The sequence below is a fragment of the Acomys russatus genome, chromosome 30, assembly GCF_903995435.1.
Source record: "Acomys russatus chromosome 30, mAcoRus1.1, whole genome shotgun sequence".
Taxonomy (NCBI): domain Eukaryota; kingdom Metazoa; phylum Chordata; class Mammalia; order Rodentia; family Muridae; genus Acomys; species Acomys russatus.
In genome coordinates, this window is record NC_067166.1 from 17502105 (window position 1) to 17523394 (window position 21290).

The following is a 21290-nucleotide window of genomic DNA, read 5'->3' on the forward strand; positions in this document are numbered from 1 at the left end:
TTTAACTATGGATTGGCACTCAATATGTTTTAGTAGGTACTAAGATTACATATTTCGGTTGCAGACCTAGGTGACATTACTGCTTTCTAAACCAAACTTGGAGTTGCAAGGTTTTAAGGAGTTGCTAGGATACTGTATGTTCCACCACACTTCTCCTATATTCTCAAGGGCTTCCTGATGACCTACAGTGATGATTGACACTATTTCAGTCTCTTCAGCTTCTAGTGATGACAGATAGAGCCTTAGGACGGCCACACACCTGGAGACCCAGCTATCTAAGAAGCTGGCATCCAAGGACCTTTTATGCCTAAAAGTATATATATTTTACCAGTGTATATTAATTTTATAGCAACCACAATATATATCTGATGAGTCTATAAAAATATTTTTCTTTGGTGATGTTAATTGTCTTTCAATGAAACAGTATTGTAGAAATGTCATGGTTTTTGTTATTTTTCTAATAGAAGGGGCTGTAGAGGTGGCTCAGTGGTTAGGAGCAAGAATGGTCTTGGAGTTCAATTCCCAGCACCATGTTGTGGGTCACAACCCACTAGAACTGTAGCACAAGGGCATCTCAAACCCCTGGCCTCATGGGTACCTACACTCATGTTCACATTACCCACACAGAGACTTACATGATTAAAAGCAAAGAAATATTTTAAAAATATAATTATGATCATGTGAATGCTATGGCACTTAGATTTTCCTGTTATTTAAAACCTTAAACTCTAGAACTACTCTGGCAACAGGTTTCATGGTTGATAATAGTAGAAGTCTGTTGCAGTGTTATATAGCCAGCCATTCATGCTAGCCAGTGCTTAGGTAACCATCTTTGTTATTGAAGGTTTCTGTTGTGTTTAGGTGATCAATGATTACTTAGTCTTTACTCGTGCCAGTCAGCAGGGTGAAGGGACTAAGCACTTTGTTGTAAGGTAACCACTGTGATGACTTGTCTTGGGGAAAATGTCAGCTCCGTGGTTTCAGCCACCAGCACCTCCTCTAATCAGCTTCCGCCTAGCCCATACTGCTATACTTCTTCACCTGATCCGTTCCTGCTGCGTTTTTTGTTTTTTGTTTCTGTTTTTGTTTTGTTCTTTTTGGTTTGGTTTGGTTTGGGTTTTTTTTTTTTGTTTGTTTGTTTGTTTGTTTGTTTTGTTTTGGGGTTTGTTTTTTGTGTGCGTTTTTTTTTGGGGGGGGTTTTGGTGGTTTTTTGTTTCTTGGGGGGTTTTTTGGTCTTTTTTTGTTTGTTTTTTTGTTTTGTTTTGTTTTGTTTTTTGGTTTTGTTTTCTGAGACAGAGTCTCTCTGTGTAGCCCTGGCTGTCCTGGACTCACTTTGTAGGCCAGGCTAGCCTCTAACTCACAGTGATCCACCTGCCTCTGCCTCCCGAGTGCTGGGATTAAAGGTGTGCCCCACCACACCATGCTCCGAGATTTTATTTTTTATCTTATGTGTAAATGCATCTGGCCTGTGAAGGCCAGAAGAGGGTATCAGATCACTTAGGACTAGAGTTGCAGATGGGCTAGCCATCCGCGTTTGCTAGGAATTGAACCCAGATCCCCTCGTGCAGCCAGTCTCTTAGCTGCTGAGCCATCTCTCCAACTGCACCTAATCTATTTTAGTATGGACATCTAAGTCGATGTCTACACAAAGGAATTTTGTGAATGAAACATTTTTTTAATGTTGTAAGATTTTATACAAAGTAACATAAAATGGGAAAAAAGTAATTTCCCTGATAGGATGAACGAAGTATAAAGAGCCATAGCTGGTGAACTTGCAAACATCGTTTATTAGTGCTTTTATTTTTTTAATAGTGTGTTGACCTGATCTTTTTAAAGTTTCTTATTTTCAGTTGAATTTTAAACGTGGTTCAAAAGAATAAATGATTTTCAATATTTTTTCTTTTTCAGACAAATATTTTATCTGAACTGAGTAAGTGGAGACTTAATTTTATTGACTGTCACCGAATGGAGATGAAAAAAGAAAAGGAGAAGCACGCGATGATTGTGAAGCAGCTGTTGAGGCAGATCGCTGACTTGAAGGAGCTGCAGAAGGCCTTCGAGCTGTCCCTCGGGAGGAAGGATGAGGTCCTCTTTTCTATGCTCCCTCTAAGTGAGACTTTTAGTCCATGTCTCAGTGGACTAGCATTCTGAGAACTAAGATTAGTCTGCTCCTGTAAGACATGCTTCAGAGGAACTAAGCGCACAGCCCTAGGGTTTATTCTTACTAGATGCAAGTATGGTGGGTTTTACCTTGAGCTCTGGCTCAGGTGTCTCCGGATGCTCTGAGAGCCGGCTCAATGTAGACATGCTAGGTTTGTCTTCCCGGTCATTTTGTAACTCCATCAACTTCAAGGAGCCAGTATTACCTACACTCCTAGCCATCCCTGTAGATGCCAGGAAGCATCTCAGATCCTATCAGTGAGATGCATTTGTCCACTGACAGAGAGAAACCCAGAGAGCACCCTTCACTGCCTCCTGGCTGCTTAAAAAGCTGAGGGGAGAGTTCAGAACAGTATGAGGGATTTTTGCCTCCTGATCACACCTTAAGCAAAACAGTGGGCAGTGGGTTGATGCCCAAATGACTCACATCTGTTTATGGATGAGAATTTGCTGGAGTTCACAGAAGGCCTCAAGAAGCAGCACTCAAGTGTTCATTGAATCAAAAAAAAAAAAAAAAAGGGTATTGCTTGACCTTTTGAGACAGGGCTCAGTGTGTAGCCCAGGCTGGCCCCCAACTCAGTGTGTAGCCCAGGCTGGCCTCTCAACTGGAAGTCCTCCTGACTGTGTCTCAATGTCCGGGGTAACAGATGTAAGCCTCCCAGCAGGCAAATGACATTTTCAGATGCGCTTGTCCTTGCTCTTCACTGACATAGTATAGAGTCAAATGCTTTCTGCTGTTTGCCTGATGTGAAACACTGTCATTGTCCTATTAGTTTCAAAAGGGCTCTAATTCCAAGTGAGTATGCCTGTGTTCTACTTATGAAAATGAGTAAAGTGAACAGCCTGTGTAACCATCCAGCAAAGACACAGAATGGAGCAGACAACTGGAATGCCCTTCTCTATTTGTAAAGGAAAGCAAGGCTGGGCATGGTGTGCCTGTAATCTCCGTATTTAAGAGTTGGAGGCAAGGAGGAGCAAAGGTTCAAGGCAGCTGGGAACACAGCAAGGCCCTTGTCTCAAAGGGACAAACGTAAAGTAGGAGCCAGTGTCTTGTGCTAAGTGTATGTGGTTTACTAAGGTCCTTTCAGTGTGCCTCATGCCAGATGCATATTTCAGTTACTCGGGTCTTTGAAAAAGAGAATCATCTTAGGAGTTAAATGCCTTTTTTTTTTTTTAATAGAAATAATGCCATTCAAAAAAATCATTAAAAACCAAACTTTCTCTTATAAACTTGTTCAAGCCATAAAATAATTAAATATTGAGAAACTTCTATATCCGAGGACTAGAAAGACATTTCAGACCAGGCACTTTTAAAAGTCAAATGAGTAAAGACTTTCTGTATATGTAACAAACTCAAATGCACAGTTGTCTTCCTGAGTTCAGTGTTAATAAGTATGTAAATTTTTATGCTTGTAAACTTTACTGGGAAGTAGCAAGATAAACACACAACAAAGGTCTCCTTCCCCTTTTCCCATCAGTTATTGGTATTCAGCTCATTCACATGGGAAACAAGGTCTTTGCTTGTTAACAGTCTATGCTGAGTGCGGTACATGTGCCTGCAGTCCCAGCACCCAGGACTCTGAGGTAGGAGAAGGATCACAAGTCTGAGTCCTGCCTAAGCTACATAGTGAGACAATGTTTCAAGAAAGAAAGAAACAAATTGATGCGTACAGCAGATATCCATAATTATTCTCTATAGCATTTTTACATGAGAAAATCCCTTTCTAAAAATGAATAAGCTGAGCAGCCAGGCGTCATCTAGCTTGAGACATAGACTAAAACATGTAAGGATGTGTGCCCTTTCCACAAGTCGGTTGCCACTGTCAGAGGGCCACAGTAATTGGGTCAATTGCTATTTACAGGTGATTTCCAGCTTGTCTCATGCCATTGGCAAGCAGAAGGAAAGAATAGAGTTAATGAAAACCTTCTACCACTGGAGACTCGGCCATGTCAAATCAAGACAGGATGTAAGTATAAAAAAGATGGCTGCTGTCAGATATTAGTCTTGTGATTAGAAAGACTTTAGGGTGACTTGTGAGAACTCTTGTTAAACTCAAAGATTTGTTTCCTAATGAATTAATATAAATTAGGTTGTAATGTTGCTTTGGTTTCAAAGAAATTTGATTTTGATGCAATTTAGAAAAGTACTTCTCAGGTTGTATTGACTAGAACATACATAAAAAGCCATTTGCTGCTTCATAGTAGTTTGATAAGGATTGTACCTAACTCGTAAAATCCCTAGGAATGAAACTTTTTAACAGACTTGGCCTTAGACGCAGTTACTTGGGAAAAGAATTTATAGCCTTAAACAGGTAGTTTGCCACCTACGTTGTTTCTGCGTCTGACACATCTGACTAAGCACAGCAGCATGTATGTGTATTCTCAGCTTCCCGGGGGGCTGCAGCAGGGGGATTGCTGGAGCCCAGTGGATGAGCCCAGCCCAAGCAACATAGCAAGATACTAGCTCAGACAGAGATGCTGCTGACAATAAATGCCTAGTCCAGCCGCTTCAGAAACAAGCGCCACCATATTTATGTATAAAATGCTGCAGGTGGCATGTTTTGTAGACTAACTTAACATGAGAATTAAAGAAGGCCATGTTGCACAGGTTTGTGCGAGTTTATACCTGAATAGCATTACTTTCTTTCAGTAAATGCTGAGCCAGTGTATCAGAAATAGGGAGCTGATAGGCTACACTGCTGAGGCCAGGCATGTTTATATGCTCTGCAATCCCAGCAACTGGAAGGCTGAGGCAAGAAGAGTGGACTGAGTGTCAGCTTGGCATGCATAGCAAGCCTTCCTCTTTCTTTTAAAGGACAAAACACTGGGCTACAAGTGCAAAAGTGGGGCTGAAGAAGGCTCAGCATGCTGCAAGGACCTCAGGTCCCAGTACCCATATCAGGTGGATCATAACCACCTGTCATTCCAACTCCAGGGGAGTCCACCACCCTCTAGCCTCCACAGGCACCTGCTCTCCTACACACACACACACACACACACACACACACACACACACACACACACAATTTGAAATAACTGTTTAAAACATAAGAAAGCATGCGTATGTATATGCCATTAAAAAGATGGAATGTAGAAATCTCTGATTAGAGGAAATGAATATAGAGACGTGTATTCCATATATGTTCACGTTCCCTGGAGTAGTGCTAAGAGATCGATGCTTAAGGAAAAAGATATTATGCATCTCTAATCAAATACACATTTTTCACATTGAAACAAGCTATCTGGGAGCTGAGACTATGGCTCCATCAGTAATGTGCCTGCTGCCTATGCATGAGGGCCTGAGCACCCATATCAAAGCCAGGCACAGCAGCACTGAGGGCTGGGGGGTTGGAGCTCCATAAGACTCACTGGCCAGCCTAGCTGAATCAGTGTCAAATCAAGGTGGAGAAATAGAGGAAGAGGGGGCTGGAGAGATGGCTCAGCGGTTGGGAGCACCGACTATTCTTCCAGAGGATCAGGGTTCAATTCCCAGCCCCCACATGGCAGCCCACAACTATCTGTAACTCCAAAGTCTGACACCCACAGACATAAAATGCACATAAAATAAAAATAAATAAATTTTTATTTAAAAAAAGAAATAGAGGAAGATAGCCTACATGGACCTTTGATCTACATACATACACGCGTGTGCATGGCAGTTGAACATGGATACACCACGGGGGAAGGGGGAGGAGATAGATAGATAGATAGATAGATAGATAGATAGATAGATAGATAAAGACTGTCTAAGATGAGTGTGCCATAGTTTTAAAATTATATATTAAGTGACACATGATAAGAATATATGTATTTTTAAATACTGGCCAGAATAGACAAGGTACCATCACTTTTAAATAGTATCTTAATTTTAGGAAAATTAAGAAGTATAACTCCAGCCAGACAAGGTGGCACACACTTTTATTCCCAGCACTTGGGAGGCAGAGGCAAAGGTGGATCTTCATGAGTTCGAGGCCAGCCTGGTCTACAAAGGGAGTCCAGGACAGCCAAGGCTACACAGAAAAACCCTGTCTTGAAAAAACAAACAAAACAAAACAGAAAATCAAGAAGTATAACAACTTCAGAAGCATTCACTGATAAAAGAAAAATAGTGTACGCTGCTTGTTTTGCTCAACTTAGCATTGTGGAGGAGGACAGTGTGAGTAACTGTTTCCACCAAAAGAGAAGGAAGCAGAGCCGCCCAAACCATGGCCTCCAGCGTGCTGTTTCTCTCCTGTCCCTTCAGCTAAAAGGTGGTGCAGATTCATGACTGGGTGACAAGGGTTGTGTTTTGTTTTTCTAACTGGATAAGCCTTGGTGAGCTGTGATGTCACGGCTAAGCGCACAGGCTCTAGAACCAGGCACGTGTGACTTCTCCCTTCCCACCTGTGCAGCTAAGCAGGTTACTGCACCCTCCAAGCCAGTTTTCCCATGTGCAGTAGTGTTGGTGCAGGGTTAGTGATAACATCCGTGTACTCCCGCCATGTTATTTTTGTTATACTCCCATACATTCACCAGTTCTCTGTGGTTCTGAGGGGTTTTTTCCTGTATGTTGCTTTTATTCAGGTTTATGAGGGTAAACTGGCTGACCAGTACTTTCAGAGAACTTTGCTGAAGAAAGTCTGGAAGGGCTGGCGATCTGTAGCACAGAGGCAGTGGAGGGAAGTGGTGGAGCGGGCGTGCCAAGCGAGGGCTGAGGAAGTATGCGTGCAGATCTCCAATGAGTATGAAGCCAAACTTGCTATGGTAAGCTGCTCTTTTAAATTTCTACTTTGTATAATAAAAGAAATGTGTAGACTCACTATTAGTTTGGCTATGGTTTTCAGTGTCTATATGTAGCCAAAAACAAAAATTTAGAGAGATTTCTCTTTATTAATTTAAATAAACTATGCTCCTCTCTGAGTTGATATGAGTACACGTGAATAAATTGAATTATTTTTCTTTGATTTTTAATAATAGAACTTACGTTGTTTCCTTAGGGAACGATTGGGATCATGAAAGGAGGGAAAAATAGACATTTGGAACTCAAAAGGCCTCTTGAAGTCATATTAAAAGGAAAAAGAAAGCACTCTTACAACACTGATAGTATTAAAAATAAACCTTATAGAGCTAGAGAGATGTCTCAGTCACTACTGCTTACCTTATGAGCATGAGAACCAAGCTCAGCTCTCTGTCTGCTTTTTTAAAGCTGGGCTCAGTGCTGTGTTCTTGTGACCCCAGCACTGGGGAGGCAGAGACAGGAGGCTCCCTGGGCCTCACTGCGGCTAGCCTAGCCAACTCAGCCCTCCAGAGTGAGAGACCTGTCTCATAAAACAAGGTGGCAGCAACTGAGGTTGACTTCGGCCTCCATATTCACACCCACATATACACGTCCATCCATACACATGCATCCACACAAACATACAAAAATAAATACATTTCATAATATAATTTCTGCAATTCAAAATGGCATACAGAAAAGATGTGGTCTTTCTAGGCTTGGTCTATAGTAAAGTAGGCTTTACCAAAATTCACTACGTACTTTAAATTCTGTAAATAACATTTACTTTTAAACGTTCTGTTAACATTACAAGACTATTAGGGTATTTTTCCTCCCAAAGGAATGTGGGTCATATGTGGCTTGTATAAATATATTTCATTTAATGTCCTATATAAAAGGTATATAAAGTTAAAAAGAAAAACAAGTCACCTCTTTTTTTGCACATTATAGCACACATCTGTATTCTGAGCACTTGGAGGTAGAGATAGAGGCTGAGTTTAGGTCATCCTTGTCTACACAGCAAGTTAGAGGCCAGCCTGGGGTACATACATAGGATCCTAGTCAAAAAACTAAATAACTGCATAGCTAGCAGAGCATAACCTCAGCCTGTGTTTTGACAGTAAGATTCCTTCTTGTGTTTTCTTTCTTTTTGCTTTTTTTTTTTTTTTTTTTTTGCTTTTTCAAGACAGGGTTTCTCTGTGTATCCTTGGCTGTCCTAGACTCACTTTGTAGATCAGGCTGGCCTCAAACTCACAGTAATCCGCCTGCCTCTGCCTCCTGAGTGCTGGGATTAAAGGCTTGCGCCACCACGCCCAGGTCTTTTTTTTTTTTTTTTTCAAGACAGGGTTTCTCTGTGTAGCCCTGGCTGTCCTGGACTCACTTTGTAGACCAGGCTGGCCTCCAACTCATGAAAATCCTCCTGCCTCTGCCTCCCAAGTGCTGGGATTAAAGGTGTGCACCACCACATCCGGCCTCTTTCTTGTGTTTCAGTCTCCTTCACACACACACACTTTTTATAATTCTTTAGTTTTCTGGAGCTTTGGAAAATGCAAAAGCTGAGATTGAAAGAATGCAACAAGAGAAAGAGCATTTCGAAGACTCCATGAAGAAAGCGTTCATGAGGGGCGTGTGTGCGTTAAACCTGGAAGCCATGACCATATTTCAGAACAAAAACGACGCAGGTGAGTAGTTCATGGAAGAGTCTCCGGTTGCATTCAGAAGGAACTTGAAGGATGTCAGCGCCTGTCTGGGGCTGTGGTGCTAATATTCTGCAGGGGCTGTGGCTTGTCTCCACATCATTCACTTGTGGTTCCATAGGTCAGGCCCAGCTCTAAGTCTCCTGGAAGAGCTAGCTTGTTCCTTGTCACTTGTGCTTTAGAACTGATAGAACTCTCAGTTCTTATTCAAGCTAAGTGTCAAAATAATTCCTTCCTTCCTTCTTTCCTTTCTATCCATTTATTCATGACTTATTTGAGACAGCATCCAGATATATAACCCAGGATGGCCTCAAATTCATTTCCTGTTTCAGCCTTCTAAGGATTAGGATTTTAGACGTGCATCGCCATGTGTGGCCAAAGTAATGCTTAATTTTAACATTTAACATTTGAGGTCCTCTTCACTAATTTTAGTGCCTCTAAACATGAAATTTCTATTTCCATTTTTACATAAGTTGTCAAATTTCATAGGCAGTTTTGTTGATTACATATTTCTAAACTACTCATAGTTTTCTAGGACATATTTTATCAATAAGATAAATTTTTTAAGTCCGTGTAATACCTGGGGCCTCTATGCGTGGCTTAGAGGGCATAACCACAGCCTTTGCTATCAGCTTACAGTGGGGCCAGTTCTCTCAGCGGGCTTTAGACACCTGCTTCAGGGGCTCTTACAGAGAGGCAGTCAAAGAGAGGAAGGCACCCTAAGACAGGACGGTCATGTAAGACCATAAGTCTTAGGTCAGTTTCCTAAGCTCATGTAAATGCCTAGCCATTTCTTCATAGTGCATCCTCAATATTAAATTCTCAAGTAATATTGCCTCGCGTTACATCCAATTGCAGGACTATGCTAATATAGCAGTGACGATTTGATTACACTCAATGAAAAACTTGTCTGTGCTTGGCTTGCCTTCATTTTAAAGCATCACCAAACAATTATCATTTAAGTCACAAATGTTACTGGGTGGTGGCGTTTGGCATATCTTTCTATCAATATTAGCCATGGCCTGTGGTCTGAATACAGATTAGACACCAGCAACTTAGAATTACAAAATCTGAAGGATGACTAGTGTATCTCACTAATAACCCAAGTGGTTTGGCTGCCACACTGGCAGTCACTTTTTACTGTATTTATGTATTGCTATTACATTATATTATATCATATCATGTCTATGTCTGGGGGAAGGAGGGCATACACAGGCTATGGCACACATGTGGAGTTTGGAGAACAGTCGGTGGGGGGTCAGTTCTCTCCTTCCACCATGTGGTTTCCTGTGATAGAACTCAGGCCAGCAGGTTTCGTGACAAGCACCTTCACCAGATGAGCTGTGTCACCCGCTCCCATAAATCTTCCTGGGCCTTTTTATGACAATAAAAGTTAAGTCCTATTTGGGAGTTAGCTTTTTAATGAAAGATACACTTCATTGAAATGATTTGAGTCCCACGAAAACTTACCTGGTTTTCATGCCTTTGTTTTAAAGCATCCTTAAAACAATGGATGTTGAGGTTTCAAGCAGCCTTAATACAAAAGTGAGAAAGCTGCCTCCCAGTTAGAGAGAGAAGAACCAGTAAACCTAACTGTTGCCTGTGAACAGAAACGTCATAAATGAGCCACCGCAGCAAGAGTTGGTCACCTGCCTCTTAACACCTGACTTTTTATCACTGGCTTTAAGTCATGGATGTCTGCCATGCAGGGTTACTTTCTACCAAAAACATGTTAAACCCCAAGTGGGGGTGGGGTGTGTGTCTGTGTCTCTGTGTGTGTGTGTGTGTGTGCGCGCGCGCACACACACACACGTAGTTTCCAAGTGGTGTTCTTTGTGGACTAGCTGCTTTCTCCAGGGTTGGAAGGCTCTTGGAACTGTAATCATTGTTAAAGTCTAGCAAGGTCATGATTACCGTGTATAACATGCAGAGAGGTGACAGCCAGGCCTCTGGTCAGAAAGAAGACATCTAAAAAGCCTTTCAACACAAAGTCATCCTCAGCATCTACATCTCACTGCATTTTCAAACTCAGAGATAGGCCAAGTGAAAACTAGCCAAATTCTAATTCTGAGGGGGAAATCACAAACCAGAGCAGCCCCTTGTGACTCCATCCACTGAAAGTCTGAAAGTTGACTCCATCCACACCCCGGATGCCGGATGAGCTCCTTGTGAGGGAGCCGTCCCTACACTTAGCTCATCCGGCACATGCTTTTTGTTCATAATCTGTGTCTGCATGAAGAAACTCAGTTCTTTGATTTATAACTCGCTAAAATATCAAGTGTGAAAACACCTTGTCAAAAGAGAAATAGTAAGTGGAGTGGAAGGGTGTTGATACAGGAAATCTTTGCAAAGCTCTAAGACCAAGGTGTCAAGATGGCTGTGTTAAGCAAGAAGAGCTGCATAGACCCTCCCCCCTGTGTGGCCACATGTGCCTGCAGTACTTGGGTTTCGATGGTCACACACCCAGCCAGACTCCGTGGAGCACATTCTTGATTCTTCTCTCTTACATGTGTTAGCCTCCCATGTTGAAGCTTTCAGCTTGTCTGGAGCTACAGTGGTTAGTACTGACCTGAGCAAGTTAACACTGATTCCATTCAGTGAACAGTAGAGCCCAAGATGACATATACCTGCATTTTCATTAGAGCCGGCCCCCTAGTCTCTTCCTTGTTTGGAAGGTAATGGTCTTAATTTGGCTGTTGTTAATAGAATGGATCTGTGATTTGTAGGGACAGACTTCTCGAATACTAAAATGGAAGAGACTGGATGTCCAGGAAGAGAGCCTTCTGCACATTTGGATACATCTTCGTCTACAATGCCCTCAGCAGTTCCACTACAGCTGCTGCCGACTGCACCAGTAGCAGCAGGAGTGGCCAGCGCCACTGCCGTTCCCTCTGCTGCTTCCATGGCCTCTGCTGGAGCTACATCTGCTTCTTCTGTTCACGCCCCTGTCTCTGTTCTCGTCACAGGGTCCACAGCTACTGCTGCCCCAGGAGAAATGGTGAGTGCAATTTGTGCAAGTGCTACAGTGTGAAAGACTTCAAACGCATGTATGTTGTGCTATGGTGTTTGTGGGGACTGGGTTTTGTATTCCTTCACTTTGTTAATTTTCTATATGTGATTCTAAGGACCACACCCAGTCAGGCTCTCCCTCCCACCTCCACCCCTGGTGCTGTAAATGGAGAATAGAGAAAAAGGCCACTCTGATACTTGGCCAACCCACAGGAAGTACTCAAGACGTAACTAAAGCATTAATTTGTAGTGAAAAGTAATTTACTATTACACATGTGATAGTGTAAAATTAACTTTTATTTTACATTTTTAAAACTACTCAGAAAAGACTAGATTTTGTTTGGGAAAGAGTTCCTAACTGACTTGCTTTGAAGCAAGCTCCTGAGGCAACTGTCTCACTCCTCTGTAGGCTTTGATCTTTTTAAAACTTACCTGAGTTGAGGTTCTTTAATGCCTCTACCTCCCTTCCAACCTACCTACCCTAGGTAGGAGAGAAAGAAGGTTAACAGGGACAGGAAAGGGTAGACCTTACTTAGACTCAGTTACTTTGGGCAGTTCCACTCATCGTCATCAGGATACCAGAAGACCCATTGAACAGCAAACTAGAAATTCAGCAAAAGAGACCACAACAGGAGCAATCAGAACCTTAAAGCATTCTTTGGAGTATTTATCTCTAAGACTGTCTCGAAGTGGAGCAATGAACAGCCAAGTGATGTAAAGTGATACAAAAGTGATTGGTCTTTGTTATTTGTACGATTTATACTCTCCCATAGTCCCTACAGGATGTTTCTCAACTGACAAAGATCATGCCCCTGCAAGAGGCAGTTCCCTTTCCAGAAGACAGACATCACATGCCCTCACACAATTCTGTTTCACATCCCACACTTGGTACCAAAACAAATCATGTTTACATCCACTATATTCCTCTCCTTGGTTCTAGCCACTGACATAACAGAAAAGATGGCAGGCAGGACTCTTAAGTTTTTTTTCTGTCTCTTACCTTTTATCATATTAGGGAGGGGCAGAGACAGAGAGATAGACAGACAGACTGACTGACTCACCTCAGGCTGGCTTCAACTTTGCAGTGAGATTCTGCCTTGGCTTCCCTAGCATTGAGATCACAGGTATGAAAGCAGCACTCAGCTTGGTTGTAAGTCTTAAGCCCTTTCTGGCATGCCATGGCCAGGTAGCATTGCTCTAGAGAGCTCTCCTGAAGTGAAGAGAGACAAAGAGTTGTCCAGACAACTGGTCATATTTAGTCTTCTAGTTCACTTGAATTTCTTCCTTTTAGAGCTGCTAATTTTGGAGGAAACAATGTTGAAATCTGCTGCTTGCATGTTTTCTCTTGCCTGAAGTTAAAGTGCATAGCACATGTGTGTATAGTAAGAGAAATCTGAATGTGTGGAGGAGTTTTGACTTAGAAACTAGACAAAATTCCAACCCTGACATATGTTCAGCTGTGCTTATTTTCCATGATTATACATCCTGAAGCGTAATCCTATGTAGATTATCTCATTTAAATAAACACAGTAGGCGTTTATTCAAATTTCTGATTTGCCATTCATGTTGCATATGCAGATAGCATATGAAGAGAATCTCTTTCTTAAAATAGGACTCCATCAGAAACTGCATCTGCGCCTAGCTCTGCATGCAAGTGGGCACATGAGTAAGCTTGCTCTCCCCGCTGTCCTGGAACTCGCTCTGTAGACTCGGCTGGCCTTGAACTCATTATGGGACTTCTGAGTGTGCGTGAATAAGAGGCTCCCTGATTCTTATGCTTTCTCTTGAGCTCTTTTTTTTTTTTTTTTTTTTTTTTTTTTTTTTTTTTTTCTGTTTGTTTAATTCTTATGTGTTAGTTTTTTTTTAATCTTATTATATTCTATATTATCCCTTAGAATCCTGTTTGTTTTCTAACGAGAGACAGACAGGGAGTGGATCCAGATGGGAGGGGGTCAGGAAGAACTAAGAGGAGTAGAGGGAGGGAAACCATCATCAGGATGTATTATGTGAGAAAAAATATTTTCAATAAAAGGGGAAAAGAGTAAGTTGTATATATTTTTAAAAGTCAATGTGATACCTGGGTCAGCCCACAGAAAGTACTCAAAGCAGAATGAGTCTAAAACATTAATTTGTGGTGAAAAGTAGTCCAAAAGCACTGTTGTAGATGATAGTTACAACACAACCGCCCTCAGGGCCAGGAGAGAGGAGACTCATGGGTAACCCTTTGTGTAAGTACAGTGTAAAGGTTTCTCCTTTATGTAACTCACATGCTCAGATTCGCCTCAGATGTGACTTCTAGTTTTAAAAAGAAGCATAAGACCAGCCTATCTCAACTGCACCCAACCCCCACCATACATCCCTCAATAAAACATTAGGCATTATCCCAGCAAATTAACTCATAGAGCTGGTCAGCAGGTGGCACTACACTCTTCTGATTCTAGAAGTGTAATCAGTTGGATTTCCAAACTATTTACTAGGTTTTTTTTTTTAGTCTAATTTCTCCATCTATCAGAATGGAAAATGCTAAGTAATGTGCGGTCCTGGTGCTGCTTTCCCATATTGTAAGTGAGGAGATTGAGGCTTATAGAAAGTGACCCCCTTTGACACAGCTAAGAGCTGCTAGTGTCTGACAAGAGGAAGAGCACTAAGTAGCCACAGGATCAAAAGAGCCAGTTTTCAACTGACAGCCAGGCTAGGTGGAGTCACTGGTTTAAATAAACCACCTTCCTAGTATAAGCCTTACTCACTGTGGTTCTCACTTTTCAATGTCAGTTTCTGTAAAATATGTAATGAACTAACAAAATGTTCAGCACTATCTGCTCATAGTTTTGTTTTCTCCCTGCAACCTAATTTAATAGCAATCTTTTCTAATAAATTTTCATATAAATTCTAAAACATCCTTATGTGCTTTTAAAATAGCTCTTTTGTCACCAGTTTAAACTGTTTGGGTCACATAGTGTCATTTTGCAAATGTATATGGTGTGTGGTAGGAATGCCCTGAAGCTGGGGTTGTGGGGTGGTTCTCAGCCACCCCAGGTCCTCTGGGAGAGCAGGAGGTGCTTCTGACTGGGTCATTTCTCCAGTCCCTACTTACTGTATATACAATACAATTAGCAAGTGACAAGCCACTTTTCAACTTGTGTGAGTACAGATGGAATCTTTACATATGTCTTTAGCAAAGGAGTTCTTTTCATCCCCCTGACGCACACTACAGCAGCCCTCCGCTGGGTGGAGGGTCCTGATCAGCTGTAGTTCATGGCTACTCTGGTGTTTCTCATTCCAAATTTGTGGGTTTTCTTGCATTCCCTCCCTCTCCAAGTGAGATGAGCCGCTATGGAGGGCGTGTTTTACACCTTCAGGTGTAGTTGGGCAGCCATAAAGTTAGGGGCTCAGTTTTGGTCATTAGATACTGCTTACCCCTACTGACACTAGAGTTCCAGGCAGTTGTGTGCCACCTGAGTTGGCTGCTGGGGTTCAAACTCAGTCTCTGAAGACCAGTAAGTGCACTCCCCACTGAGCCCTGTTTGCAGCCCTGCGAAAACTTAAAACCTGTAAGATCCTTCAAGTTCACTAATTAAAAACGCAGTCTCCTGTTCACAGCAGCAGCCCTCCAAGCCCCTCCCTAGGCTGTTGGCTGTTTGTCCTCGACCCCTTTTCCTGAGCAGTGTGTTCTGTCATTGTTGGTACATTTGTTAATCTGAAACATTACCTGTTGTCTTCCTCCTGTGGCTAGAAATTTGGCCTTCTGACACAGTCTTAGCTTTCTGCTATCCCCACCGGCCTGCTTCCTGTGTGTTAACGTTTAGATATAGCTCCTCCAGCTTTAGATTAAAGCAGAACTGGAGGTTCCTACGTAAATAGGGCTAAGCCTGCGAATATAATATGATGTTTCCTCGAAGCATGTTTTTGTGCCAAGAATTAATTGCTTAACCATTGCTTTTGCTTAGGTTTTTATGGAACTATAATGAATTCTTTCCAGATTCTTCAAGGAATTGCACAGCCCTACTAAATGTTGTTTTCATTTGGGTTGATCTGATTTCCCCAATGAGGCAGTGGACACCTTTGATCATCTGCAGCTGGAAGCAGATAAAGAGAGAACAACCTTGAGTGGGCCAGACCAGGGGGAGAGAACCAATATTTAATCAGTGCTTTCAGAAAAACCATTGAGGAAATAACATGCATTTAGATCAGTACTTCACACTGCATTTCTAGTTACACCAAGATCAGTACATGTTAGAAGAGCACTCCTCCAGGTGTCCAAAGCAGATCATTTCTCCTTCAGAAATAAGAGTGAATGATAAGATTAAAGACTATGGACATTGAAAACTAAAACATGGACCTAGAAGATGGCTCGGCCTGTAAAAGTACTTGAGAACCTAATTTCAAATCCCAGCACTTAATTTTCAAAAGAGCCAGACACAGTTGCACATGACTGTAGCCTTAGCATAGGGGGTTGGGGTGGGCATGGGAGACAGATAGGTGGCCTGGGAGCTCGGTGGCCGGGCAGCCAGCCTAAATGGACCAGTGAGTTTCTGGTTCATTATATGTCTGAGAGCAGTAGGGGGGCACTCAGCAACTTCCTCTGGCTTCTGCATGTGCATGTACAAACACACACACACACACACGCACACACACACACACGGAAGGAAGGAAGGAAGGAAATGATGGGAGAAGGTTTATAGTACTAGATGAGTATCTGCAGTCCTTAGGTTAATATTCATCAGGCACCATTAAAATTTCTTGTTTGTTGAGCTGGGAATCAAACCATAGGTCATTCATGATAGACATTCCCAGCCCAGCCAATGAGTGTGTGCATGCATTTGTGTGTGCATGTATATGGTGTTTGAGACAGAATCTTTTTTTTCCAAAATGCATATGTCCTTTATTTATTTATAATAAACCTAAGAACAGTTAGGAAACATTTAGGAAAGCCATATGTAAAAGTTAACATTCAAACTGTTTAGCTCATTTGTATTTGGCAACTTGAAGAAACTACTATCTGTTGTATCTAAGTGAGTCTAAAGTTTCGTACCCAAACTATTCTCTATCATATCTTGTATTTATCGACTTAAACACTTTTCTAGACCTTAAAACATTTTTAAAATCCTAAACAACTTAACCATAACTGTACAACTGTAACTGTCTAGTCTTCAACCCCATCAGAGACTTGAAAAGGAATAAAATTATTAAGTAGGTGCAGGCAAGCAGCTTCCAAAACTAAGAGATAACAGAGACAGTCACTGCCTGGTCAGTCACCCGTTCTCTCTCTCTAACGTGGGAGCATCATCTTCAGCCTTCTGGCCCAGTGTATCAGGCAAACATAACTGTAAAGCAGGAAATATGAAGGTCTTGCTTACCCTGTCGTGGCAGAGCGTGGCAGTCAACTCAGCCTGTATCCAAGTCTTATCTACTGTGGACAGCATATTGTCTATAGAGAGAGCTGGGGCATTCACCCAGTGGCTAGCTTGCCATTAGTGAAGCCACCTCCAGAAGGAGATTTTATGATACTCATCATCTTTGTTGAGGTGGGCTGGGGGTATTGCCGGGATCTGGTGTGTAGAAACAGAATCTTATGTGTATCTCAGACTTGTGGTCCACCGGCATTGGCCTCCCAGGTGCTGGACTCACAGGTTCTCACCACCCTGCCCAGATGTTTGGCGCTATTAAATTGTCTTCCTAGCTGCTGTCCTTTCCATTTCTGGCCAGCAGCTAAGGAGCTGACAAGCTATAATATAAGTGTGAAATATGACATAAATATGAAGAACTTCAAGTTAAATCAAAGGCCATCATTGCCTTACACTGTGGTGAGCACTTATGTAATTAATTGGCAGTGGAAAAAAAAGAAATTATACATCATTCTTGATATACGCATTATCTTTCTTCAGTATTGTCCAGTGATAACCAATAAAAGCATTAAATGTTGAAGCTGCTTTTTTATATTATCACCTCATTTTCACAACATTTCTACAAAAATAACAAAAACTTTAAAAAACTAGTCTGTCGTTTCTTTAAAGAAATTGTTCTTTAAAGATTATTTTAAATGTCTGTATTCTTGAAACATATTGATAGTATTTTTAAAGGCAGGACAAACACATATACATAGTGATGAAAACTCCTTAAGGATTAAAGTTGTCACACAGACAGTGGTCGGTGTTATGGAGGATGATAGGAGATGCGGATATGGGTAAGAGGTGGTGTGTTTGATGGAGTAACTGCACTGTGGCTTGGTGGCAGTGGTTAAGTATCCACATGTGATCAAGTGGCACAGATGTGTCCACAGCATGTGGGGTCAGTATGGCTTTACTTCAGGGAAAGCTAGATCCTTGCAGGAAACCTGAGAGAACACACAAGGAGACTTCCTGGAAACCTGTCGCTTCAAAGTAAGGGTTTTAAATCTCCACTTTTTAAATAGTTGGCATGCCGAGGTTATATCCAAGAGGAATGTTTTGGAGTTGTGGAATGTTGGGTGTCTGTCTCATTGGGTTTTGAGTACTGTGTGCTTTCTTCGGAAGTTACAGAAGCAAACAATGTAAATCATGCAGTGGGTTGTCCAGCAGCTGACGGCTTGCGTGTTGTTTTGTAGTACATGCCGAGAGTTGTGACGTCAGCACAACAGAAAGCCGGGAAGACGATTACAGCTCGGATCACGGGTCGGTGCGATTTTGCTTCCAAAACTAGAATCAACAGCAGCTTGGCAATAATGGGAGTTTCTCCTCCCATGAGCTCGGTCGTCGTGGAGAAGCATCATCCAGTCACGGTGGTGAGTCCCGTCAGGGTGTCTTTTCATGAGTTTGTCCTGGCCGTTCCTAGACATTCCTAGTCATAGCCTAGTCGTAGCCTAGTCATTGCTTTACTGTTACTCTTTTCTGAATAAACCACGCTTACAAATCTCTCCCATTAAGAAATATGTTTATTCCAGATGGTGTAAAAATTGTCAAATAGAAAAGGTAATCCAGTATGTCAGCTGCTAAAATAGTGGACTATATAAAGATTCCAGGCCCAACAAACAAACAGAGCAGTTTACTTGTAATCCACCTACCATGCGGCAGATGCTCCATCATAAGAGGATGCCCTCGCCTCGGGGTCTTCGCGCTTGCCCGTGTGTTCTTGAGTCTGATAATAGCACATCCAGATAGCTTTGTATGACAAGACAGGGGGTGCAAGAACTCTGTATGCTATAAAGAAAGGTGCATAGGCTTGAACAGGAGGGAAGTACAAGCCTTCCCAATTGTCACCTCCTTTTGGCTGCTTGCTACATCTGGACAGAGACACCTCAAGTCCAGCAGTTCAGCCTCCATTTTCCCTTCTGTGAAGTAGGGTTGGTGAGAGCACTGAGCTTGGGGACACTGTCAGGGTTAGGGTTGAAAGAGATAATACATACAGTATTGGCATATCCAGAGGCCCCTGTAAGCTGCAAGAGCGTAAGGAGCCCTGACTTCCTAAAACCTTACCAGAAAGGGAGGGTGAGAATTCCTATTTGTTTCTTTTCTTTTTTAAATTTTTGAGCGTTTGCTTGCATCTGTGTCTGTGTACCACGTGTATTCCTGGTCCAGAAGAGGGTATCAGACCCCCTGAAACTGGAGTTACAGATGGTTGAGCGCCACCATGCGGGCGCTAGGCGCTACCTGTGGTCCCTACCAGAGCAGCCAGTGCTCTTAACTGCTGAGCTGCCTCTCCCACCCGACTATGTTAGAGAGGAGAAAAATTGGCGAAGTAGAGTCTTTTTTTCGATTGAAGTTTTTTTATTGAATTAAAATATAATCACATCATTTCTCTAATCATTCCTACCCGCCCCGCCCCCATGCCTGACTTTCCTCTTCCCTCCCAAAGCCAGCTGGTTTTATATTAGCCTCCTATAATGGTGGAGGAGGCTTTATCTACTTATACAGTTCATTCTCCCCATACTGTATCAGCCTTTCCTGCTTTCCTTAACCTCCTTAACCCAGCTCAGGTGACGCAATTAAGCCTCCATCACACAGTGCATTCACACCTACAGTTTGAGGAACCAGAATCTTAGACATTCTCTTCCTTTACCTGTTCTCGCCTGGGTTGCCTGCTGCTAGTCAGCATGTCTGCAGTACTTGCCTGCTAGTAGGTGGCTATGAATTAGATACCCATAAACTCTTTCAATTATTGCTATTTTTTGTCACATGACAGACACAATTGTGGTCCTCTATACTGTTTTTTGCCCCCCAGGAATCAAGACCTAAAACTGACAGAAACCATTATTGCCTTAAAGCCTTTGCCATCTGCTGGTATTTACTTGGGTTTTTGTTTTGTTTTGTTTTGTTTTTCTGAGACAGGGTTTCTCTGTATAGCCTTGCCTGTCCTAGACTAGCTTTGTAGACCAAGCTGTCCTTGAACTCACAGAGATCCACCTCCCTCTGCCTCCCAATTGCTGAGAGTAAAGGCGTGTGCCACCACGCCCAGCTCCACAGTGCATATTCTTAGATGTCACATCTGTGACCAAGCTAGCTGTGCCCTGACTTTAGTTCTTCAGCCCTCATGTTTCCGTGTCCTCCAGGACTTTGACCTGGTGTGCAGGTCATCTTCTCCTCGCTGTCTGTTTGCTCTCCTCATCCAGCTTTCCTTGTTTAGGAAGTTGTCCATCCAGGTATGGTGGCATGTCCCTTAGTCCCAGCATTCCGGAGGCTGAGCAAATGGGTCACCAGTTTGAGTTCAGCCTGGGATGCATAGCAAGACCCCATTAAGGAAAAAGATATTAAGGGAGCCAGTCCCATGTCTTCTGGGGAGCGTGTCTTCTAGGCAGCCTCTTGTGTGACTAAGTGAAACTGAGCTCTGCTTTACCATGGCTTGAAGCAAGACCTGGGCTAAATAGAATAAGTGGTGAACAGCTTGGAGCTGACCCTCATCCAGACACCACAGCGACCCTTTCTGTACTTGACCTCTTAGAGCAGGGATCCCCAGGGCCCTGAGAAGACACTGGTTTAAATGTGGTTGTTGAGCCAGTGGGCTCCTTTAGGGAGAAGGGCTCACTGTGTTTGCGTGGTGACTCCACACAGTACATGGCTGGTGTAGGTATAGGTGACGGCATGGTGCTTTCACGTTTAGATGCTCAGCTTAGTAAAGCAGTCTCTTTCTTCACAGCAAACCATTCCTCAGGCAACTGCCGCCAAGTACCCACGGAGCATCCGTCCCGAAAGCGGCATCCCAGCCTCCAGGCCCCTCGGAGCCAGGCCAGCCCACAACCAGTCTCTCGCAAGTGTTCAGTCCATAAAAGTGGTTGATTAGAGGGACTGGTCACACCCAGGCCTTTGAATCTCTCTGATAAGGACTTTCCTGGGGGCAGAGGGTTTTACTTTTGACTTCTCTGTACTGTTAGAACATCATAGGCACATCATGCTCATCTTCCAAAATTACAGACGACTTTATTGTATCCATCCTTTGTAACTGTGTATAGAGATTATTTTAATGTTATTTTATTTAAAAATTAAGTAGAACTTTTTAATTAAAAAAAATTGTTTCTGCACATGTTCAGCCTGCCACTGATTGCATCATTGAAGAGTATAAATGTTCTGTGTTATTTCTAATAGGAAATCATTTCCACTATTACACAAAACTTTGAAAGGGAACTTGGCTGTCATTGCTAAAACTAATTGAAATCATTTTAATTTTTAATTAAAGACCAAGAGTAACAGTTGTATATC

At 42.5% G+C, this 21290-nt stretch overlaps 1 protein-coding gene across 1 annotated transcript in view; it reads left to right on the top strand.

Moving 5' to 3' along the window:
• Poc5 (POC5 centriolar protein) overlaps positions 1–21007 on the top strand; it is a 35075-nt gene extending 14068 nt beyond the window's left edge. The window contains exons 6-12 of the mRNA XM_051172287.1: positions 1909–2085; positions 4023–4127; positions 6724–6903; positions 8445–8598; positions 11340–11611; positions 18206–18382; positions 20731–21007. Coding sequence (XP_051028244.1) covers positions 1909–2085; positions 4023–4127; positions 6724–6903; positions 8445–8598; positions 11340–11611; positions 18206–18382; positions 20731–20874 — 1209 coding nt within the window. The 3' untranslated portion in view covers positions 20875–21007. The remainder of the gene's footprint in view (positions 1–1908; positions 2086–4022; positions 4128–6723; positions 6904–8444; positions 8599–11339; positions 11612–18205; positions 18383–20730) is intronic.
• Positions 21008–21290: the final 283 nt, after the last annotated feature.